This window comes from Gorilla gorilla, chromosome 9 (genome assembly GCF_029281585.2).
Source record: "Gorilla gorilla gorilla isolate KB3781 chromosome 9, NHGRI_mGorGor1-v2.1_pri, whole genome shotgun sequence".
Lineage (NCBI taxonomy): Eukaryota > Metazoa > Chordata > Mammalia > Primates > Hominidae > Gorilla > Gorilla gorilla.
In genome coordinates, this window is record NC_073233.2 from 112,036,163 (window position 1) to 112,062,567 (window position 26,405).

At 37.5% G+C, this 26,405-nt stretch overlaps 1 protein-coding gene across 2 annotated transcripts in view; it reads right to left on the reverse strand.

Annotated features, from left to right (window-relative positions):
* The window catches only part of PDGFD (platelet derived growth factor D), a 256,902-nt gene extending 230,882 nt beyond the window's left edge, over positions 1-26,020 (reverse strand). The window contains exon 1 of one of the 2 annotated variants that reach the window (XM_004052043.5): positions 25,416-26,020. In XM_004052043.5, the coding sequence (XP_004052091.1) occupies positions 25,416-25,539 (124 nt within the window). In that variant the 5' untranslated portion in view covers positions 25,540-26,020. The remainder of the gene's footprint in view (positions 1-25,415) is intronic. The other variant, XM_004052042.5, reaches the window with a different exon arrangement.
* Positions 26,021-26,405: the final 385 nt, after the last annotated feature.

Here is a 26,405-nt window from a genome sequence, read left to right on the forward strand (position 1 = left end):
GACCTATGTTATGAAGACAAATATTTTCTGAACACTTTTTTATTATAAACACATGATGTAAATCCATAAGTTGTGATAGCTAATGTGCTGTAATAATTCTATGAATTAAACAAAGGAATGAAATGATATTCTCCGCAAATTACATACTTATTAAATAGAGAAAAAATGACAACACATTCTAAATTATACATTAATTTTTTTACATTAAAAAACTCACTTTTATGAAAACCCAAAGAGGAAATCCACATTTACAAAGCAGTTATTCTAGACAAAAATAGGCATCACAAAAGATTTCACTATATAGCTCATTAAACAGCAACCTCCCTGGTTAGATTAATTTTGTTTCCCAGTTTTGAAAATGTATGATTCTCCATTCAGTTAAATAAAGGCTTATGTTTCCTCCTAGCCCTACGTGTATTATAGCAAAGCACAAGCTCTTTAAAACGGTGGTGCACAAACCTGTAGCATGGACACAACCTGGGAGCTGTTCGATGCATAATCTCAGGCCCATCTTGGATGGCCTGACTCTGCAGGTGTTTGCATTTTAACAGGATCCCCAGGTGATTAATAAACACGATATGGTTTCAGATGCACATCTTCAGTTCATCTGACTTCCCTTCTTTGTGGTCCAAATATATCAACTCCAAATAAAATGACTTTATACTTATAGTATTAAACATAGGGTACAGTATGGAGTCTCATTTTTTTTTTGAGATGGAGTCTCATTCTGTTGCCCAGGCTGGAGTGCAGAGGCATGATCTTGGTTCACTAAAACCTCCACTTCCCAGGTTCATGCAACTCTCCTGCCTCAGTCTCCCCAGAAGATGGGACTACAGGTGCAAGTCACCACGTCCGGCTAATTTTTGTATTTTTAGTAGAGACGGGTTTTGGCCATGTTGGCCAAGCTGGTCTCGAACTCCTGACCTCAGGTGATCCGCCTGCCTCAGACTCCCTAAGTACTGGGATTACAGGCATGCACCACCATGCCTGGCTGGGTACAGTAAATATTATACGGTTTATGGTGCTTTGAATTTTTTCAGAGTCCTTTTACACACACATCTTCCCATTTGATAATTCATTTATCTGATCTAGCAATAATGTAGAATTGTATTATTTCCAATTTAAAGATGACTCAGAAGCATTATGGAGTAAGAAAGGTGGTAAGGAAGTGTAGAACAACTGATTCCTAATGCAGGAATCTGATGCTTCACACTGCATCCTCTCAGCATCCTGAGAGCTTCCTCAGAGCATAATATATGGAGGCTGCCGGGGATATAACTTCTAATGAAACAGCTGAAAAGTAAAATGAGTAAAGATAACAGACAGTTAATGGGAAAAGCTGAGCACTAACTGCCCCAGTACAAATTAACTATCTGATAAACGGTGAAAGAACAGGCTTACATGGATCCAAACTGAACTAGAAATAGGCTTCTGGGACAACAATCCGATCACAAACACTAAAGACTAAAGACTAACACAAAAGTTACGTGTACTAGCTACTGCTTTCAAGTAGATGCAGGGTAACCCAGTGATTTTTTACTTTAAATAACAAAAACTTTACTCACAACATCATTGGAATCAACTGCATATTTCCCTGATTCATAAAGAAAACTCTTCCCTAGAAACCAGCATTAACACTGCACACAGTGACAACACCTTGGGTTCTTGTCATGTCTTAATAAATAAATTGTCTGTCTGAACAAGAAAAACCAAAGGAAATACCAGTATAGAGAACTATTCAGGCAAGTGTGCAAATTAAATCCTAATTAAACCATTTGAATATCAGAACAAATATAGTACAAAATTATAATGCCAATTAGCATTTTGTTGATCAGTCATTACCATAAAACAAAGAGCAAATATAACCATGTTGCTTTAATAAGGTCCTAATTAAAGAAAAATTACTTTAGCACAAAATGCAAAGAAACAGCAGATTCACACATAAACATTCCAGCAGAGACAAGTTAAAGAGATTGAGCTCACATGCAATTACTTAGTGCATGAAAAACCCGTAAATCCAACAATCCTCTGTGGCCATCAACAATCCTCTGTTAAAACATGTTCAAAAGGTGCACTCTTTTAAACACAGGGAAACAGGAATGTTCTTTTTTTCTTTCACCTAACCTCTAATGGAAAGAGTCCCCCAACTTTCCTTCAGGAAAAGAGAGATTTTCTTTTTCCCCTTCTCTTTCTCCCTTTGGGAACCTCACCCTTCAATGTAGATCACTCCAATGCCAAACTCTCCCCAAAGACCAACTAGACATGTCTAACTATATCCCCCCCTGAACATTATCCTGGCAACTGAAGCAACATATCCAAACACAACAATCATTTCTATTTTACTATCTCCCTATTGCTAATGTCCTAGCCTTTTCCTAGTTATCCACACATTTAGAGTTTTCTTCATTAGGATATAAAGCCAGTCAATTGTTTATCAATTTTACTGCTGAAATCTCTCCCTTGCTATCTATTCTCACAGCTAATAGCTATATGTAAGCTTTTGTGAGGTCTTACCTTGGCTATGTTAATAGATTTGCTGTCTGATTTTCACTGGTTCTCCAATTCATTTAATGTTGCTGCCCAGCAGCAAAGGGCCTACATGGTCTGGACCATCCTATCTTTGCTAGCTTCTATCTCTCTTCTTCTCCAAACACAATTTACAGTGCTCACTGATGACAGGCCTCCTAGTCTGCTACCTAACATGCCTTCTCTTTCCTGCCTTACATCTCTGTTTAGCCTAGTTTCTAAGAAACTAAAACCAACGTAGTTAAAAAACCTGTAATATACTCCCCAGATTCAGCTTTTTAAAAGGTTTTCATTTGTTGTAGGTTGAACGGTACCCATACTCCACAAAAAAAGATGTCTACATTCTAATCTCTAGAACTTGTGAACATATCTTAGATGGCAAAAGATGAGATTTAATTTTTTTTTGTGCTTGCTTCAGCAGCACATATACTAAAATTGGAACGATACAGAGATTTAATTTATTATTATTATTTTTTTAGAGTCAGGATCTTGCCCTGTCACCCAGGCAGAAGTGCAGTGGTGAAATCTCTTAAGTGAGTTCTCTTATCTCTAAGTTTCCACTTATTAGCTCACTGTAAATTTGAACTCCTTAGCTCAAGAAATCCTCTTGCCTCAGCCTCCTGAGTATCTGAGACCACAGGCACATGCCACTGCACTGAACCGAAAAAAATGTGGCTGAGTTCAAGGTCTTGTGAGGAAGAGCTTATGTATTATCCATGTGAGCCCTAAATGCAATCTCACATGTCCCTATATGAGTGAAGCTAGGGAGCATTTAACACACACAAAAGAGGAGAAGGCAATGTGACCATGAAGGCAGAAACTGGAGTGATGCAGCCAAAGAATGCCCGCAGCCAAGAGCAGGTGACAGGCCTCCCCTACGCCCTCCAGAAGGTGTGTGGCCTTACTGATACCCCTATTTCGACATTTTTATCTTCAGAAATTTAAGAAAATAAATTTCTGTTGTATTAAGCCACCACAGTTGTGCAATTTGATCCAGAACTCAAAGAAACTAATATACCATCTTTATAGCCTGGCTTGAATTCCATTTCCAATTGCACCAAAGGATGCCTTATTGTCTTGGGGTTGGTGAACTTCCCTAATAGAATTATTTCAGCATCTTGTTTTCACACTTACCATATTAATACTGCCATATTAATGATAATACATACATATATATCACACACATCCTTATAATACACATAACAAACAATACATCTGAACATATGTGTGTACATGTTTGCATGCCTGTACATACGTATGTTAAATATTATCATGAATCTGGGTATATGTATTCATGTGTGAATATATGCTATATAAATACGTGTGTGTATATTTATACATATACACACACAAACATGTATTTATAAAAGTAAATATATGTTTATATAAATATATGTGTGTGGTGTATATATATACACACATATTTATATAACATATACTCACACACAAATACAAATGCCTGGATACATAATATTTAACATATATATGTACAGGAATGTGTGTGTGTATATATATGTAGTATATGTACACATATCTATTAGAGATGATCTAATAGATTTTTAAAAATTTCCACCTTATCTACCTAGCATACTGCCTTACTAACAACAGATGCTCAATCATATTTAACAAGTAAACCAATGATTTTATTACAAGTCTTCTCTGAGTTCTCTTATCTCTAAGTTTCCAAATTCTTGATTTGGCTAAATGAGAATTGGAGGTGTGATTGACTGTGCTGTAGAAAAACCGAAGGCCCTAAGAATTTCTTTGTGATTAGAACAAGGGAGAGGGTTTCCAGGAAGTGATGTTGCTGTGCTAAAACCTTCTCGAAAATGCAGACTGTTCATTCTGATATGGCCAAAGCCCTCTGTGGGATTAAATATTACGATGCATCCAGGGGCAATGATGTAGGCTGTGGTAGTGCACGTCCGCGAAGGTTTCAAAGCCGCCTGCATTCAGGGTGTCTGAGCGAGGCCAGTAAATCATTCCTGTAACTACAGGGAATGCTCCAGGGAACAGAGCTGCTCTCTGAAAGCACCATGCCTCTGAGATGTACTCTATGGTACTGCTCCCACAGCTCACTGAAAAATGGAGGCCTGGTTATTTTTAGGGAGCTATGCAGGTTTTCCTTATAGTGTGTATTTTCAGAACATAACAATAGGATATTGTCATTAATATTCTGTATGAAAAAAGTTTCTTTATTGAGCATGTGATCTTAAAAGGTCTGCTGTGTTTTTAAATGTTTTCTGTTTGTTTAATTTTAATAGGAAGGCATAACTTCCTCTTTAGCATAAGGAAGATCTCTCTATAAGAAACTGTTTGCTGGGCCTGCTTTAGAAAATCATTGATTAGGTAGTGAGATTTATAATAAAACTGCTATCTAATATCTATGTCCAGCCTACTCATTTCTGAATATGCTAGAGGGGATCAAAAACATTAGAAAGGGATCTTGAGCAAATGCTTGCAGAGTAAAGCAGAAACTCTTTACTTCTTGGAATTCTTATTGGATTTTGGCCTCCATGACAACATAAAACCTGGCAGCCGAAGGTCTGGTTTAAGCATCCTTGGAGGTACCATTTACATTTTAGGGTAACCCAGGCTCTTTGGGGAAGCCTTAGTCCTTCCCCAGTTCTGGGATAGAAGCACCACCCAGGTGCTCGTATCGCCCTGTTCTCACAACACTTACCCTGGTGCATATAATCTACTAGCCTTGAGAGTCTCTGGACCAAATGGCTACATTAGGGTGGAGAATCATGCCTTTTACTAGTATACATCTAGCTGCCAAAGTGCCTGGCATATAGTAAGTATTCAGTAAAATACAGATGAATCAAGTGAAACTCACTTCCAAAGCACTGCTTAAAAACCAGGAAAGGATTTACATCTCTTTTCCTTAGTTATATTATAAAACCAATTTGTCTACTTTTCAAACGCAGTTAAGATTATTTAAGGCAGCTTAAATTTCTATCCTTTTTCTTAAAACTGGTTTGTTATTTGCATACATATTGCTTTTAGACATTAAAGAAAGCTTCGACTGGCAAGTCAGGAATGGATGTCATCTCATCTTGGCTTCCAACTTTATTTAGATTCATGTTTTTATAGGCAGCAGATTGCTAAAAAGTCAAACCTCCAGTGAACAGGCTGAAAACTTGCTTGATCTACAACTGTGACTTGAAGGTACTCCAGCAAGTGGAACACTGGAGGTTAAGACTATAAATAAAATAAAAAGCAACAACAAGAAAAGGAAAAACCTCAGAATCTCAATTCTTATCAACATTTTTTATTCCAAATGCTGAAACAATTACAGCCATTATATTTACCATTCAAAAAGTCCAGAGGCCGAAGTGGGTGGGTCACTTGAGGTTAGGAGTTAGAGACTAGCTTGGTCAACATGGTGAAACCCTGTCTTACTAAAAATACAAAAATTAGCCAGGCATGGTGGCACACGCCTGTAATCCCAGCTACTCGGGAGGCTGAGGCAGGAGAATCACTTGAACCCAGGAGGCAGAGGTTGCAGTGAGCTGAGATTGCGCCACTGCACTTTAGCCTGGGCAATAACAGCAAAACTCCGTCACCAAAAAAAAAAAAACCAACAAAACAAAACAAACAAACAAACAAAAAGGCCAAACTGAACACAACTTGGCAGAGAAAAACCAAGCAGATTTATGATACAACCAATTCAATGTTGATGAAGCCATTTTAACTCTTTATCACCAATCTTACTGAAGCTGGCAATTGTCTTACCTAAAAATAGACAAGAGGTATCTGCAATACTTTGGAAAAGGCAGCAGATGATAGATCAGAAATTTTTATTTAAATCCTGACCCTGCCAGTGATCCACTGTATGACTTCAGGGAAGTTACTGCACCTTTCTCTGCCATGTGTCAACCATAAAGCAAGAAGATGGCCTAACCTACCTCTAAGAAGCCTTCCAGAGCTAAAATTTAGTGAAATCACTGTATTAACATATTGTAGACACAGGTGTTACTACTACTTGTAGTAAGATACAACTTTTACTATTTAAAGTATACTCTGAAAAAATGTGGAAAAGTGAAAATACCCTGCTTGCCTTACCATTTATTCAGTGCCATTTCCCTGATACTGTGCTAAATAACTATTTAATATTCACATTTACTTTATAATAAGTGGTGTTATTGTTACTGTTATTTAATCTCTGAGTACTGAGAGGGGTTGAGTAATCCCTACAAATACATAGCAAGCAAGTGGTAGGGGCTGGATTTCAGCTGAGGTCTTGTTACCCATAGTCATTATTCCATATGTCTCTCATCAGGCTAGATTTTCTTTTCAAATTAATGAATGTCATTAACCAGTGTTGGTATAAACCGAATGCTATGTTACGTCATGCAATACATGCACCTCTTTAATACATTATTTGTTTACTTACACACATTGGAAAGCCTATTATGTGACATAGTTGAAACAGTACTGGATTGATTATGCCAGTTAATGTAGGGTTTTAGATTTTTATTTAAGTTTAACACATGTAAATATGCATTTCTATAGCCAATTTCTGATGAACTGCAAGAGTCTTTAAGTATGTCTCATACTGATAAAATTTTGTAATCATTCTTGCATAAGTTACATCCATAATTTATCTATAATTTCCAATTTATCTTTCTTGAAAGTAGAGAAAACCTTAAAGATATATGTGAAGCAATTCATATAGGGAGCTCTTTAGGCTTTTTAGACTTATTTTATTTTCATTCTTTGTGAAATAGTTCAGTTGTCTGACTTATATCAAACTGTAATAAACTGAAGTGTATCTTCCCAAAATGTATCTGTTGAAGTCCTGACCCCCGAGTGTGCTTGTATTTAGAAATAGGGCCTTCAGAGAGATAATTAAGGCTAAATGAGGTCACAGGGATAGGGCTCTAATAGTATAGGACAGGTGTTCTTTTAAGAAGATGAAGATATACCAGAGATCTCTTTCCTTCCACATACGCAAGGAGGAAAGAACATGTGAAGACACAGTAAGATGGCGACCATCTATCAGCCAGGAAGAGAAGTCTCACCAGAAATCAAATTTGCCAACACCTTGAATTTGGACCTTCCAGCCTCCAGGACTATGAGAAATAAAGTCTGTTATTTAAGACATTCAGTCTGTGGCATTTTGGTATGGCAGCCCAAGCAAACTAATAAACTCCACAACTTTATTTTTGAGCACTCACCATTAAAGTTTCGACAAACATTGAATTAACTATTTACAGACACAACTCTCTTTTTTGTATTCATGTTTGGCTGTGTCACACCACATTTAATTAAATTATGTAATTACATTAACATGTAGGACTGGAAGACATATGTTTGGGAACAAATACAACACACCTTTGGAATATATATATCTCAATGGTGAGAACAGAAGTGTGTTCCAGGGAAGTAACACAAAAGCATCACAATTGCCATGGACATCAGTCAGGATGTTTCATATTAGACTAGACAATGTGGCTAATCCTGCTCTTAGGGTACTGGAGTTCCTGCTGCACTAAATTTTTCATCTGATAGTTTCACTTGTTTCCACATTTCTTCAGAGCAAACCTCATATGTCAAGATAGGGATCTCAATTCCAGGGAATGATCCAGATTTTTGTAGTCTAACACTTGCATGATGTGGGATGCCCTCTTTAAGATAAAGAGCATCAAGTTATGCATATAAAATTAGGTAACAGGACCTTGAAAGGGGACAATCAAGGGGATGGGCCTGAAGCGTAAGCCTCATTAGCATCAAAGTTAGTCCCCATCTGCTACCCAGACGTTTTCCTCCTGCTATGAGTTGGAGCTTCATCTCAATTGTACGTGGCTGGAGTTCATTCAGTCATTCTGCAAATATTTACTGAGTACCTCTATATATCAGGTACTATTCCAGGAGCCAGAGGGGAATAAAAGAGACATAAAAAAGGATACAATAGGGAATAAAACAGACAAAATCTTTATCCTTACAGAGCTTATATTCTTGAAGGAAGACAGAACATAAACAAATGAAAATAAATGATATAATTTCAGGTAGAAATAAGTGAGCTTGGTACACACCAGGCACCGGGGCATACTAAAAAAAAAAAAATAGTTGTTTTAAAAACCACTTCTTTGTTGAAAAATGAAAAGTGCCCTCTGAATAAAATGTTTTCAATAACACCAGAGTCACGCTGTGACTTGACACATATAAGGTTGTTGAAGAGATTCTGATCTTGTGAAGTTGTTTCTTGCTTAGAACAAGCCTTTCCAATCTTGTGTGCTTGTTTTGAAAACTAAGTACACTGTGCTTGGTTTTTCACAGCATAAGATATCAAAATGGACAACTTAGGTCGAGTTCTCCACAAATAGAAGAAATAAATTTTGCAGCAATGAAAGTTTTACAGGGCATCATTATATATGAGCCTGTCATGGGAACACAATCCAATAAGGTATTTCCAAAGTCAGGTAAGGAAACATAGGATACCCTTACAAGCCATTTTACTTGATAGAATATATTTTCTTGATCAAATTATATGCAAATTAATGGTCATGTCAACAATGATCCACCAATAGCTTGGTAGAGATACTCATTTAACAAAAGTAAGAATGATTTATATTGCTGTAATATTTTTTATTAATCACATTTAAATTCTAGGCCACACAGTCAGTGGCAGGACTGAAATTTTTTAATGCAAAAGGAGTTTTCATAATATTTTATTGTCCTAAAAAGTCATGCTCCAAATATATGCTGTCCAATGGCTCCAAATCTAAGGCCACTAACTCCAAGGAGATATGGGTGACATAATAAAAATCTGTATCAAATACAGATTATACAAAATAATACAAATACAAATTATACAAAATACAGACCTGATACAAAATCTGTATCAAATACAAATTACAAATACAAATAACAGGTTAAATCCTCCAAACATATGGTGGGGTTCTCTTATTCACAAATCTTTTAAAATCAGCCAGAAAGAGTAATTTTAAAAAATGGTGAAGTGATAAATGAGAATATTATCATTGCCTAATGCAAATTAACTCATAAATGAAAATAAGTATCAATGCTGATTAAACACAGTTTTTCCCATTCATGGCAGAGAAATGAAGTGCCAGCTGCTGTTTTTATTGGAAACTTTTCAAATATCAGAAATTTTGCACCTGGCATAAAAACCGAGTAGCATGGTTTACTGTTAGTTTATTAGATGACTATAAGTTTTTTTAACAGAATACATGAAAATAACTAGCAACATCAACTGTACCAGTGTTGATATAATAATAAAATATAAAACACATAAAACTTGCCCATGCTGAGTTATTCAGCTCCTTAAAAAGTGACTCAGTCGATTTCAACACACTGAAATGATGAGATACAAAAATAGCTCTCATAAATTAATTTTTTATGTTGGAAATAGACCAATGATAATATGTGTTGTTCCAAATAAATGATCTTAACATCCTAGAGCTATACTGTCCACATTGGCAACAATTAGCCACATGTGGCTATCGAAGCTTTGAAATGTGACTACTCTGAAATAAGATGTATTGTAAGTATAAAATTAATATAAGATTTTGAAGATTTAGTTTAATAAAAATTTAAAAGAAATTGCAATAATTAAAAAAGAAACATTGAAATATTTACATATATAATGAGTTAAATAAAATATATTATTACATTTTTAACTTTTATTTTAAGTTCAGGGGTACAAGTTCAGGTTTGTTACATAGGTAAACTTGTGTCATGGGGGTTTGTTGTACAGATTATTTCATTACCTATGTATTAAGCCTTGTATACATTATTTATTTTTCCTGATCCTCTCCCTCCTCCCACCCTTCATCCTCTGAAAGGCCCCAGTGTGTGTTGTTCCCCACTATGTGTCCATGTGTTCTCATCACTTAGCTTCCACTTATAAGTAAGAACATATTGTATTTGGTTTTCTGTTTCTGTTAGTTTGCTAAGGATAATGGCCTCCAGCTTTACCCATGTCTCTGCAAAGGACATGATCTTGTTTTTTTATGGCTCCATAGCATTCCATGGTGTATATGTACCAAAATAACTTCATGTATTTATTTTTACTTTTTTATGTGGTTACTAAAAATCTTTAAATAACATTGTCTTATATTACATGTCTTTTGGACAACGATGGTTTAAAGTGGCAAGAGTTTGGTTCAATTTCAGCTAAGAACCTTGGGCTCAGAAATTCACCTAGAATTCTCTGAGTCTGTCCTAAACTCCAAATTTCCAGTAATCTTAAAATTTGCAAATACCTCATCTAGGTACAGTAAGTTCTCACTTAATGTCATCTATAGGTTATTGGAAATTGCAACTTTAAGTGAAAGGATGTATAGAGAAACCAACTTTATTATAGGTTAGTTGGTATAAACAAGAATTAAATTCCTGTGGCGTAATTCTGGTCACAAAAACATCACCAAACTTCTAAATAAAGACCAAAACAGTTCTAATATTCAACACTGAAATAAATGTGAGCTATACATACATTCAAGAAGAAAATGAATAAAAACAAGTGAGATAATTATATACCCAAGTTCGGTGAATCAGTGAACGATGGCAGTGTTAGTAGTGGTAGGTTAAATCAAGGAATAAATGTTTGCAAAGTGAACATTGGAAGGAGCAGACCCTACCATCACACAGCTCAAACAAGAACAAATATGGCAGGCTCATGGAGTGCTTCCCTCCTGCTCCATTTGTTGTAGTGTACTTGTATGATTATTTTATACTTGATGAATTTGTATTTTACAATAATTTGCATGCATTTATTCATCCCAATTTCAACCCGTTTATTCCAGTTCCAGGGTCTCAGGTGGCCAGAGTATATTCCAGTAGCTCAGGGCACAAGGCAGGACCCAGCTGGAGTATCCAGAGAAAACCCATAAACTTCACACTGGACAGTGGCCCTGGCCGGAAATTGATTTTTTTTTCTCATCAATGTTACAATGAAATGATGGTGAAGAAATGACTTTATTCTAGGACCTGCTGTATATATCTTTTGTTCCCATCACTTAGTATATGCTGTGGTTATTGTACTTACATATATCACATGACATCAACATACCTAATGTCATGCTGAGACTAGTAAGTGCTCTGTGAATGGTAGCTATCATCATGTAATTATCACATCACTTTCAACACTTTGACCTCAGAACCTTGCATAGGAGCAGATATGCAGCGGACTTGCAACAAAATTTTATGGAATTAAAAATGAAAAAACATGTGAGCCAACAAATGAATAGATGACACATGAGGTTAATGAAAATTTTAAAGAATCATTTTATAATATAATGAAATGGGACACTGCCCTTATCATCCTCAATTTAATCTTATCTGAAAAGTCCATAAGATTTCAAGCCAAAAATCTCAATCTTTCTGATACGAAATTAGGGCAGAAGTGAGGCCTATCTAAGAAATTCTCAGAAGCAGAGATTTAAATGCACCATTAAACTGTCAATGTAGATTTACTGGCCAATGAACTTTATAATGGTTGGGAAACTGGGCTGAACAAACTATGCAGTTCAACTATTCCTTATTTATATCAAAGACCCTGTATTAGTTTCCTGTAGCGGCTGTAACAAATTGCATCAAATTTACAGGCTTAAAACAACACACATTATTCTCTTACAGTTCTGGAGACTGGAAGTCTGAAATCAATTTCAGTGGACCCAAATTAAGGTGTTGGCAGGGCCATACTCCCTCTGGAGGCTCCAGGGAAAAGCCCATACCTTTCCTCTTCCAGCTCCTGTTTGCTGCTGGCATTCCTTGGCTTGTGGATGCATTACTCAAATCTCTGCCTCTGTGGTCACATAGCCATCTCTTCTGCCTTTGTCAAATCTCCCTCGGCACCTCTCTTATAAGGACACTTGTGACTGCATTTAGGGCCTACCCAAATAATTCAGGAAAATCTCCCATCTCAAGATCCTTAAGTAAATCATATCTGCAAAGTCTCTTGCATATAAAGTAACATTTAAAGTTTCCAGGATTAGGACACGATACCATTGGGGTCATTATTCAGCCATAGGACAAACCCCAACACATGATTTTCTAATCTGAAGCATTAATTAAAAATGGTCATTTTATATAACATTTTGCAATTTTTATTAAAGTGGGATGAATACAACCCAATTTTTATATGTGCAGCAATGATGTAGCTGTTGCACACCCATCATTGATTACTGTTTACCACATTGATAGAAAGCTCGCTCTCTCTCTCTCTTCTCCTCTTACTCTCCCTTTCTTTTCTTTCTTTTTTTCTTTTCCTTCTTTCTTATCTTTAGGAACTTCCTGCAAGTCAGAGTGGCCAACTAACTGGTCCTGTATCCATATTTTGTTCAAAAAATTATTTTCAATCAATCAATATTTCTAAATTGGATTTTCATGAACTTTACACACGCATGCAAGCTGGATGCGTAAATAGTACAAAGCAGTAAAACAGTTATCTGAATTATTTCAACATATTTTAAGTATATTTAAAATTTATTGATATAATACAGAATAGAATTGTTGTATATTAATGATAGGTTCCCATTGTTCTTAGATTTTTCAAAAAATGTATGTGGAAAATATGAGACTTCGTTAATTTACATTCCCAACAAAGAGAGAGGGAAAATAATACATCATGCTCAAAGTTGTCTTTGTTTACTGCCATCCAGTGGTCAAATAATTATATCGCACATCACACATTAAAAAATTGAGGCATACTGGGTAACTGAGTCTACAAATTTGCTTTTATGTTCAGAAATACATATCCTAAAATTCGAACACACAAAAGAAAACAATCAAGAAAGTAAGACTTCTGGTCCTAAAATTAAAAGTTGCTTTTCTGCTCAAGTTTTAATAACTTAATTATAAGGGGTTGGCCTTTCATTTTCAAATAATATTGTGCTCAACAGCAACTCGACCTATACAGATTTTTTTCTATTGAACCAAATATTAGGATAGATAATTTATGGCTATAGTTTGATCATCAAGACGGAATCTCGAAATTGAGGATCTTAAAAAAAAAAATCCCAGGTCACATAACGGTGGCACTCACATTGCACTGCCTTGCCCTATGTTTATTCACATAGGTGTTTTCTCTCTTCAGCCAAAGTTAAGTTTTAACAGAGCAGAGACTGTGCCTTAGGTTTGACTATTTCTGCTCCATGGTGCCTCATCCAGAGCACTGCATGTAGTCTCTGCTCAACAAGTGGTTATGTTTTTTGTAGTTGGGTTTGGTGAAAAGTAGTAAACTAAAGAATAAAAACTATAAGGCCACAGTGGTTCTTCCTGATGTATTTAAATAATCCCAACATATACTGTACTTAAACTAAATTCCAAGTTGCTCTCACTTCATTCTAGCTTGTTTTTTAATTAACAAATGTTTACAAATCCTTTAATTACATATTTAGAAACTTTGTTGATGAAATTTCTATTACAGCAAATGTACTTTTATATCCTGTTCAGTAGCAATTCTTATTTTATCATCAGTAAAATAACATGTAGTGTAAACATATTTCTCTATAAATTTATAAACCGAAGATGCATTAGTTTTTGTTAGTGTTCTATCATCTATCTTCTAGACTGACTCTTAAGACTTGTTTCCTCATCCTTAATTTATTTTTACCTCTTTTTTGAACCCTTTTATTAAGTAGCAGGAATTTTATGTAAATGTACTCAAATACTAATATTGGAAAGGTATGACAAAAAGGATTCATTCTAGTCAGCGTTATCTGGTTAGTGTTTTTCGTTTTTGGTTTGGCTTTTTTTTAAAGACAATTGAAAATTCTCCACATTTCACTGATAATTCTCCAAAATTAACCCAAAATATGCTATGTCCAAGGTGGCAGTCTAAAAGTATGTGTAATTTGTGGTTTTCAACAAAGTCTTTTGGAAACATATAACCTGTTCTTCACTCACACCACTGTTCATAATAGATATTAAAGCACTTAACCATGTTAAAAGCACTTAGGAAATATCAGACATTATCATGCACCCATAATCATAAATGTTAATTATTTTAAAAACTTTATAATATATAGTCATTTACTTCAAGTTCACTGTGCATGCATTTCAGGCAAATATGTTTCTCTCTTACCTTCCTGCCTCTAGGTTTCTCCACATCAATGTTGCACAAGCTCCTAAAGCTTAAAGTGTTCACAAATTAAGTTTCTATCTTTATGACCTTATCTGCTCTTCCTGTGTTACTTCCTATCTTGTTCAACAATACAGCAACCACCCACACAATTAAAGCAGAAACCTGACAGCCACTCCAGATTCTGAATTTAAACACTCTCTCTCTCTCATTTGCTTAAACTCTGTGAGAGGGCTCATGTGGCCTAAAGATCCGTCATTAAAAAGGACACTGACTGGATGATTTACAGATTCATCAGACCTCATTGAGCTTCTGCAATGTGCCAGCCAATGAAATGGACAGTGAGGATGTTCAGCTGTATTAAATACAGTTAGTAAATCTATATCTGCAGATGTCAGATATGTAAATAAATGAGTAACATTGCAGGGCTTATGATAGAAATACAGGATAAATAAAGGAGTAGCAAAATTTAACTAAGGAGGGTTGGGAGTCAGGGAAGCCTACATAGAGTGGTGCAATTCCTCTATCTAAAATGTGATATAGGATCTTTACATTGACTCAACAGTTCATTCAAAAACAATTGTGATGTGTCTGGAAGAACAACAACAAAAAGGATTAATATGATTAAGGAATTCACCAATGGATGAATAACCCAATATGTTACAAACTAATTACTTCACACGATTATTTACTGAGTTGGAGAGTTTAATTACCAGTGTGATTACTCATTGTATACCTCAAATAGCAAAATAAAAAGACAGGTAAGGCTCAGTAACAAGGTAGAAGCTAAAAATATATTTTTGGGGGTCATTTGCACAAAAATAGCAATTGACATTAGATAAAGATCGATCCTCCAGAGAGAAGCAGTGAGAAAAGTGAGAAGAGAAATCTGAGGTCTGAACCCTAGAAAATGTGCCAGTATTTATAGGGCAGACAGGAAGACCCAGCCAAGGAGACAGTCAAGGAAACAATAAACAAAGGGTATCCAACAATATAAGGGAAACAAACCTATGTATGTGTTCAATGTCATATTTTATAGTCATAAATACCCCTTTATCCTCAAAAATGTTATGTTAATAGTTGTATAAATTGATATGGTACAATATGACGTTGGTTTTATCTTTGAATGTTCTTTCTTTTCCTATTAACACCATCCCCCATTACATTCTAAAATTTTTCCTTCTTTCTTCATCATTAATCATGGTAACAGAGAAAGAGTAAAACATAAAACATGCTTTTTAAGGCTTTCTCTAATATTGCTTCTTCAAATAACCTAAAACGTGTCCTGCGTTAGTTTTGGCTTTATTTCTATCACCATTTGAAATTTGTCATTTAGGAGTAGTTAAGACAAAGGAGGGGCAGCGTCAAGGCAAAGGAAGAGAATTCTTCAAGAAGAGAAGGGCCAATCCCTGAAGAAACAATAAATCACAGTGACTTCACCCAGAGCGTTTCCGTGGAGCGTGGGGATGATTTCAAATCACAATGGGTACAGGGGAGGAGAGGAGGAAGAGACATTGAGTCGTGATGGTAAAGTGAAGAGAAACAGTAAAACAACTTTTGTGTATTGTGGGACAGTGCAAAGAAACTAGAACATACCTGTTGGCTGAGGGAATGGAGCCAATAAGAAGGAAAAGTTTACAGATAGAAGAGTAGTAAACTCTATGGAATTAGGTTAAAGGAATTATAAAAAGGTGGAATTGTGCAAAAAAGAGGTACCAAGAGCACAACATATTCAGACACAGACTGACCAGAACAGAGTCTAACTTTGCAGTTTCTATGGCTGCTGCTTTTATGCTATAATGGCAGAGTTGAGTAGTTGTAACAGAGACCACATGGCCTGAAAAGTCTACAATATTTACTATTTGGCCCTTTACAAAAAAAGTCTGCCAACCTCTGCATCTGCTCCAAGCTATTAACTATTCTTTGTAGTGAAAATATGCAAGTTTGATAGATGTGTTTTCTATGTTTTCATTCAAGTTATTAAGGATTCTGAACCCAACAGAGTCTAATCCAAAGCGCCAATAAAATCCCTGTTCACCTCCCTCTTGACTAATACAAATCTATCAGTTATCAGTAGAAGAATGATAATAATACTTTATTGTCATCTAGGCTACAACCATTATTTTCTTCAAGGTTTCTGTAGTAAATGCTGTCAATTTCTGGTTGAAATACATACATACTTAAGGCAATACCATTTACAGTTTATGAACCTGGTAAACCTATCAGACATATAATCTGAACTTTCCTTTATGGCTCAAGGTCATTATTTCTAAAATCAATAACTTTACTGGGCTATAATATAGTTATTCCCCGGCAATATACGAAGACAGATTGGAGCTATTTTCACCTTATTTAACGAGAAGCCTCAGCCAGCTGGGCTTGCTTAGGTCTTATGAATGCTTTTCAAGACCTGGAAATATAAGAGGAGGCAGGAAAACTACTAGCTGTCATTTCTCAGTGCTAATAGTGTGAATAACTCAAACCAGTTCTCTTATCTATTCTAATACCCTACTCCTCTTCTGCTGTGGATATGAGAACCACATAAACCAGGGTGATGTAATTATATGGAAAGTAAAGACAAATGGGCTTTTAGTGTCTACCATACGATCCTCATGAACTCATTTACACATTCTGTGACACTGATTTTAGCTTTTAAGTGGATTTGTTGCATATTTGTTAGTTCATTTGGTTGCATTTTCCATAGCTGAGTCTGCTAAACAGCTACATTTTGTAAAAGCAGGTGGTTGCTACATTGCTTATTAAATGTTTCAATGAAATGCAGGACTTGTCAGCATCTTCTCAGATTGGGTCTGAAAAGACTTTTTCAGAACCAACATAGCACATTCAACCCCTGCTTCACAGCTCACACCCAGCAACATCTCTGAGCTCTTCAGTCCAAATAAAGCATGCTACATTTCAAATCTTAAATATTCAGGATCCTAATATATACAACATAGGGACTGCAGTTAATAACAATGTACTATATTCTTGAAAATTGCTAACAGAGTAGATTTTAAGTGTTATCATCACACAAAAAAGGTAAGTATGTGAGGTAATGCATGTTAATTAGCTTGATTTAGTCAACACTCTATACATATTTCAAAACATGTTGTACATTATATATATATACAATTTTTATTTGTCAATTAAAAATAAATTAATAATAAGATATGACCAGGCATGGTGGCATGTGCCTGCGGTCCCAGCTACTTGTGGAAGGGTGAGGTGGTGGGATTCCATGAGCCCAGGAGGTTGAAGCTGCAGTAAGCCTTCATTATGCCACTGCACTCCAGCTTGGGAGCTACAGCAAGACTCTGTCTCAAAAAATAGATAAAATAAAACAAAATAAAATAAAATTTTAAAAATGGATCCTAACATATAAGGCTTCAAATCGTGTTTGGCTTACTTTTATAGACAAAGCACTGCATCCAAAACTGTCTTCATGAACACACTCTACAAAAAAGTGCTCAAGGAAAAAATCTAAAATCTGAGAAAAGATGACTTCTCATAATGAAAGACAGCTCCCATGCCTGGGCTATGATGCTTCCACAGACCTCTCCACCTCCTAATTATATAAAAACCACTAAACTGCACACCCCACAAATCAAAAAAACACACAGTATTAATCTGTCAATATTAAAGCTAATATAGAGATGTCAGCATACCAGAGGGAAGATGAAGGAAAAGACATATTATTATGTGCATTATCAACAGTTATAAGAAACAAAGCATGCTTTATTCTTGCTCTGGAAAAAAGGCTCATCAGAAGAAACTATTTCTTCCTGTATGTGTACTTGTGCCCTTTGCTGTCCTGTGGGCTTCCGCCTTTAGTTCTGATTTACATTTGGTTCTGAAATACTGTATGAGAAGGCAGAACATTTCTGCTGCACCTTTGGTCTTGGATTCTTTCCTTTTTGCTGTAATATTATATATTACCCCCTGTAGCTTTTTGCTGAAACAATCCCTCACATAGAAGTGTAAAAATGCTCCCTTTTAAATTGCATTAATTCTGAAATGTAGCTATTTGAAAAAACTTAAAGTGTTGTCAAACACTAGACAGGTTACCTGCATAATTCACATTACCTTATAGAGACCTCAAATACAGTTACAAAATAATATCTGCTGTGCTGAGCTGCAGAGCGACAACCAGGGCGAGGGGGGGACCTCAGGGATATCATGAGGGCACCAAGGATTTGGGGATTTGGGTTTAAGAAAGTCATTCATGTCCCCCACTATCATATTAAAAATGAAATGATTCCATCTGTATTCATGTCCCACAGGCAGCAGGGATATAGGAAGACTGGCCCTGATCACAGCCTCGGCCTGGCGGACTATTCAGGAACACTCCACCCAGCAGTCAAACACAGAATGGGCCACGTCTCTGTCTAAATTACACCTTCCAATGGCTTACCACAGCTCTCAGCATAATGGCCAAGCTCCCTAACATTACTCCCCATGCCTTTCACTGGTGGACACTTGTTTACCTATATTCACACCTGGAAATCTTGGCAAGTGCTGTTCTCTCCCCCTTCTCCCTCTCACTGCACCCAATGTCTGAAATGACTTGTCCAGAATCAAGGCAGCACGGTCAACCCCTGCTCACAGCTTCCACCCAGCAATCATCCCTGAACTCCTTCAGTCCAAAGAAGGCATGCTGGATTTTAACATTTTAAAAATGAAGAATCCTAATATATACAATATGATTACTATAATAATCACAATGTATTGTCTTCTTGAAAATTGATAAGGAAGCAGACTTTAAGTGTTAAGTGTTATCATCACAAAAATATGATAAATATATGAGGTAATGCATATGGTCATTAGCTTGATTCAGTCATTGCATACTGCATAGATATTTCAAAACAATATGCTCTACAGGATAAATTTATACAATCTTTATTTGTCAGTTAAAACTAAATAATAAAATGACACTCTTTTTAAAGAGTCCTAACACATAAGGCTTCAAATCATGTTTGCCTTACATTTACAGGCAAAGCAGCATACACTTCAGCCTCAGTTCAGACACCACTTCCTCTAGGAAGCCTTTCCCAATTCCTCAAGTCTATATTAGGTGCTCTTTGTGTATTCCTATCTCTCAAGTGCATTTCTTCTATTAAAGCGCATATCACACTCTTTAGAACTTCACACTTAAATCGCACAATACATTTTCTCAAGTAAAACTCTTACGATGAACACACATATGTGAAGAAGTGCGATAATACATGTGGAGCTATTCTGTTGAAGAAGGGGTGGAGAAGCTGAAGCTACACGTGTTCAGCCTCCTTGGTAGCTGTGCACTGACCTCCAAGGCACTTCTGGAGAATCCTGGTACTCTCCAGAATGCATCTGAAAGATATGTACAATACAATGGAACTGACAACTGTTTGTCTATATTGTCCACTAGGCAATACATTCCAAGACGTCAGGAACCATGTGTGTTTCATTCATATTGTGCCAGATGCTCAGTTACTTAGCACAATATACAGGAGGCATTAGGGATGTTAGAAATAATCATTGAAGGCCGGGCGCACTGGCTTAACGCCTGTAATCCCAGCACTTTGGGAGACCGAGGCCAGCGGATCACGAGGTCAGGAGATCAAGACCATCCTGGCTAACACGGTGAAACCCCGTCTCTACTAAAAACACAAAAAAATTAACCGGTCGTGGTGGCAGGCGCCTGTGGTCCCAGCTACTCGGGAGGCTCAGGAAGGAGAATGGCGTGAACCGGGAGGTGGAGCTTTCAGTTAGCCGAGATCTCGCCACAGCACTTCAGCCTTCATTGAATACATGAATAATAGTTATAGCAGGGGTTAGCAGTAGAAGTTATGATAAAGAACTATTTGGCAGGGCGCGGTGGCTCAAGCCTGTAATCCCAGCACTTTGGGAGACCGAGGCGGGTGGATCACGAGGTCAGGAGTTCAAGACCAGCCTTACCAAGATGGTGAAACCCCGTCTCCACTAAAATTACAAAAATTAGCCCGATGCGGTGGTAGGCGCCTGTAGTCCCAGCTACTCGGGAGGCTGCGGCAGGAGAATCGCTTGAACCTGGGAGGCGGAGGTTGCAGTGAGCCGAGATCATGCCACTGCACGACAGCCTGGGTGACAAGAGGCAGACTCCATCTCAAAAAAAAAAAAAAAAAAACAAAACAAAAACAACAACAACAAAAAAAACTATTTGTCTGCTACCTTTCATCATTAGAAGGCAGTTAAGATCAAGTAAAGAATGATCTGAAAAAGAGAGAGCCTTGAAAGAGGCTAGGTAGCTCAGACACTAACTCACCTTCACTCTCAAGTCATCTTAATCCTTTTAGAAAGATCAATGTATTCCCTGAATGGCATGGCACAGATGAGGTAGACACATTCTACACCTGGTTCATCCATCTAAAAGATTTTCTTATTTTAATAAAGGGAAGGATTTTATTAAGGTGTTCCAGAACTGCCTTTTTACACTAATCTGACTTCAACATAGAAAGTTCAAGAGTAATTTCCAGAAGGAAGATGATTTACATTATGACTCAGCTCTTAAGGACAGAGACAGAAATATGCATATCCTTCTAGACTCTTGGAATGATAGGGCTGTGAGACCACATATGCTCAGAGTCCTGCGTGACATCAAGCTTATGCTTATTACTAGTTTATATTACTAGTAATAATAACTATGCTTATTACTAGACATCAGTGACTCTCTGGGCTGGGCTCCATTGTTTGACTCTTTTGTTCTGAAACAATACAGTTTTGCTTTCATTCACTGAAAGGGAAAATCCTGTAGCAAAAATCACTGTTATTTAATAAACTCATTATGGTCATTAATGTCACTCACAACCTAGTAGCATCCTCCACTACATAGTACACAGACACCTGGCTAAACCCTGCTCTTTAAAAAAGTTTCTATAAAATGATATTATCCATGGTGGCAAGTCAATGCCAGGTTACATTTAAAATATGTAATCACCACTATGCTTTACAAGATTATAGACTTTAATATCCTTAGAGCTGAACAAAAAATACACAGACGGGATTCTTTGCTTTCAGACTCTTCAAAAATAATTTATTGACATTGTTCTCTGTTGCGTTGCCTTCCCTTTAAGCTCTGATCTTTGCACTTAAGTCAATGTGCTATCATCAACGATGACAATAGAAACCACATTAAGAAACAAGCTTCACTACTTTAAAATCTAAGGCAGCACAATTACTAAAACTGCAGGCCTATCACTAAATAATGATAATGTAATAGATGATTCAATACTATTATACTAACCAAAGAGAACTAATTTCAGAATTGTTTACCACCAACACCTGTACTTTCTACACGCAACAAAAGGTCAAGAAAATGAAGAATGCATCTGTATTCTAAAGCCCCTAGGCAGGAAGTTCCATCTAGTTAGATTTTAAAATAAGTAAGTAATACTGTCAGTTAATTGCTACCTTTACACTTCTTAATCTGCACACCGAGCAACACTTAGTTTTGGCTGGTTATTATTACAAAAGCACCAACTGTGTAGGCACTAAAATTAGAATACATAGATGCTACTGCTAAATTAAGATTTTCTTTGTGACCAGAGGCAGAAATGGGTATCAAAAGTAAATCAGTTTGAGCGAGAATAATAAATACGATATAAGGAAATGTAAACATTCTATTAAGTACTGTAAATTATTATAGTTTAATGTTTCTTAGTTATAGAGCCTCATGTTCTCTGGAGACGGGCAACAAATTCAACTACCCTCCTTCATTGGGCCACATTTAGCCATTCTACAGGTAGAAAGGCTCTGCAGATATACCTTCAGAACAAGAATACCCTATGATGGAGAGTTCTGGAAGGCCAGGACACAGCAGCAGATCAGCTTCTTATAATGGGTAGAAGGAGACTATCATTCGGCAACCCTAACATTACGTATTTCCACATCATTTCTTAGCTACTCCAGGTATCTGGAGTTTTAGGCATAGTATATCAAGAAGTTGTGGGGTTTTACTTTATCAGGCTGGACAGGATAAAACACACCTCATGCCCTGAACAGGACACCTGGCTTTTTTGCTCCTTTCTTCATTCCAACATTAAGCAGCAACTAACAAGTCCAGCAGGAACAAATGAAAAGCCTTCAAGTAAGTCCATCATCAGGAAATGGTTTCTAAAACTCCTATTCAAAGGTCACTTCTAATTTTTTGTTGTGAGTTCCTATCATTTGCAATCTGAGAGCCAGGTCTTCTAAAGACCCTAAATTAATGTTTAGAAACTTTCACTTTCTATTTTTCTCCTGATTATATTCTATGTTCATGTCCTCCTCAAGCTTTTATCATGTCTTAATCTGATAGTCAAATGAGCAACAATATTGTCGTCTTCAATGAGTCATTAGAAAAATTTGGGAGAGCAGGTTGACAACGTCTGGAATCAGAACAAGGTTTTAATTTAATAAGTTATTACTTTCTCTCTGTCAGCTATGGCCATTAAGATTTTCCAACTGTTGTCTAGAATTTTTCATAGCCCCATTATTCTTACTCTTTCACCAAAACTCTATGCCAATGTTTCTCAACCATTTTTTCACTATTGCTAACCTCCATCCCTTAAAGACTCTTTTTAGACTTTTTTTCTGATCACTCTCCCTCCTTGTGAATGGTAATACCACAGAAATGTATATCTATTTACATCTGCTAGCCCTTTGAAGGAACACAGACCGTTGCAATATCTAAGATTGTGTTCACCCTCTAAGATCTAATTGCACCTCATTGGGGACAATATTGCCCCACTTGAAGAATGCATGCTCATTTAGGAAAAAGCTGCCATTTGAAAATTTTCTAAACTAACAATCCATTATGAATATTAACAGTTTTTACTCTACATAAAACAAATTTTAATATGTAACTATGTTTTTCTCCTTCCTAGTCTTGCTTGTAAGATGACATTGACATCGAGGAAAGTATTGAGCAATCAGAACTAATCAAAGAGAGAGTGTGTGTGTGTGTGTGTGTGTGTGTGTGTGTGTGTACTGTTAAAGTAACTGCAAAACAGTTTTAACTGAAATATGAAGAAATGAGAAATCCAGGGTAGTTTTTAAAGCTTTCATGAAACATAGCATTTCCCATATAGACTGAACAGATGTATGGAGATGTATAGAGTTTTAACAATGGAAACTAAAATGAGATTATTCTCTTTCAAAAACAAAAAAAAAACCTGCTGAGCTACATAACTTGGTTTTAGTCAGAATCTTGGGTTAATGGGCAATGGTTACATGCTTTTCATTTTCTGTCCTTGACTTCTTGTAACTGATACTTGGGAGGGTGAGGATTACAAAATTATGGCTATGAAGTCATGCAAATTATAAGTGGAATTTTACTCTATGTAGCTAAAAGGACATATAAAGTGCAACTAATAACAAACCTACAAGATCTGTCCCTAGTGGAAACATTAAAGAGTAAAGACAAAAAACCACAGAAGTTTGGTGTTGGGCCTAATCCTTAAGTGTAGTAAAAAAATAAATAAATAAATAAATTACGTGCTTTTAACTAAGACAGAGAGTTACCAAAAATGCACGGCTGGAATCTTTTACATAAAAACGCTATGAAAAAGTAAGATGACTCTGTGGCTTCCCCTGCTACAAATCTACACCACTTCAGGTGACGAGTACACTGATATCCATAGTCTACTCACCATCAGATAACATAATGAAATTTTGGTTTCCCTGCAAAGTTCAAAAGTCATTTAGTAAATTCCAAATTAAGGACATACCAAGAAAGAAACTAATAAGATGGCTAATAGGAATTTACCAAGACAGTCAAATACTGTCAGCTGAAACTGTGAAGCCATCAACAATTGCTTGATGGTCTCCTTGGGAGATGTGTTAGTACTTTAAGCAAGCAGGAGAGAAAGATACTGATGTAGGAAAAAACAAGATCCAAAAGCCTATGGGTCAGTTCAGGTACATGGCAGAACAGCTAAAATTTGCTGGGAACATCAGCTACAGTTAGGACCTAAAGGATAAATCAACTTCAGATTTAGGTGGAGGCCCCAGAAAGTAAATAAACTCAGCTTAGGGTCTCTGGAACCAGTGACCCAGGTGTCCTCTAGAGTAAAGGAAAACAAACAAGCTGGCTTGGGACCTTGCTTAGGACAGCTGTTTCGGGAGCTGTGCTCCTTGTAGATAATTGGAAGCCGCTTCTGCAAGGAAACTAGCAGCAGAAGCCTGGTGCCCCTGTGGTACTGATGAAACCCCAGAAGGCTTGGTCTCCTACACTCTGAGCTTCTGAGTCAGGGTGAACTTCAATAGGAAAGTCACTTAGGTGACCTAAAGGGCAATAGGCTGCACACTGCCATTTCCCGAAAATAAATAGTAAATTGTCACTGTTCCAGATATAACTGCTAGACTGAAACGCATGATTTCTCCTGTCACTCGTAAAAATAAATAAATAAATAAATAAAATTTAAATAAACGTCTATCACCCAGGGAAAGCTACTCTTGAGTCCTTCCACCTATCAAAATTGCCTAAGAAAGGTTGAGTCTGACCAAGGGGCGGCGCAGCTTGCAACTTTCGCCAACTCCGGGATGAGGCACCGCATCCTGGTACCAGAGGCTTGGACACCAAAATGACTTCTCTAGGGTGCAGCAAGATGAGCCACCTGGCTTATCCTATCCCCATCAGCACGCGTCCCACACCTCTCAGTCCCATTCCGGAAATGGAGCTCTCTCAGGACTGGAGACAGGCAGGAGACCTCCCTCCCCAAACAATGCATTCAGCCCGAGTTTGCATTCAAGATTCAAAAAGAAGGGGGAAAAACATAGAAAGAACAATAACAATAGAAAACATGATTTTTTTTTCAGTTAAAAAATAAAATGAGTCTCTTACCATCTCGTCTGAGGTTGGCGTTGCGCAAAGCTTTGATGGATGCGCTCTGCGGAGTTGCAGAAGTGTCCCGACAGCTGCAAAAGTTTGCGCAGATTAGAGTGTAGACAAAGATGAGCCGGTGCATTTGGGATCTGCGACTAGAGACAGCGTCGCTCCAAGAAAAAGCCGGGTTCCGTTCCCGGGACCGACGCCGCGCCGCCCTGCGCTCTCGCCGCCTGCGCTCGCCCTGCGCTGGCCCGGGCCGCTGTGCTAATCGCCGAGCTCTCCCCAAACTTCCTGCATGCTGAACTTTCCGAGCGCGTGTGGGTGCCGCACTTCCTTGTGGTGCTGAGCTGATAAATGGTGACGGGACAAACAACAGGTTGACGTTTGTTTGTTCGCCCCCTCCGGTGGCCGGCAGCTGCAGCACAGGCTGCAGGGGGCGGGCAGCGCCGAATCTAGCGGGGCAGGCGAGCGGAGCAGCAGCGTTCTCCAGCCCCGGCCGCGGCCCCTGAGAGGCGTGCACTCGGGCTCAGAGCGGCGGCGCGAGCACCTCAGCTCCCCAGTTTCCCAGGCCGGGCCCAAACCTGCTCTGCCACTGAGCATGCCCAGTTTAATCGCCGGCCGGGACTCTTCCCATCGCCCTGGGTTTTACCCTCCTGGTTGGACCTGTAAGGGCTCAGGAAACAAACTCGCCAGGAGGAAGTGGGAGAGGGTAGAATCCCAGCACTTCTTCAAAGGTGACTGGCACATCCACCCACAAGCCACAGCTCTCCGCCTTGATGGTGGTGGGATGGGGGGACAGGGACTGGAGTTGGGAGTGTTTATTTTACAATAACCAAAATGAGACTCTACTTAAAATTTCACTGTTTATAGTGAAAAAATACAATCACAAAGGAGCTTAATTCCGAACTTTTCTTTGAGCTCCCATCAGTGTGACCTTTGGGTGAGTCAAGGGTACCTTTTCAGGGAATAAAATAAAAATAAAAGTATATCACCCAGAGAAAGCTA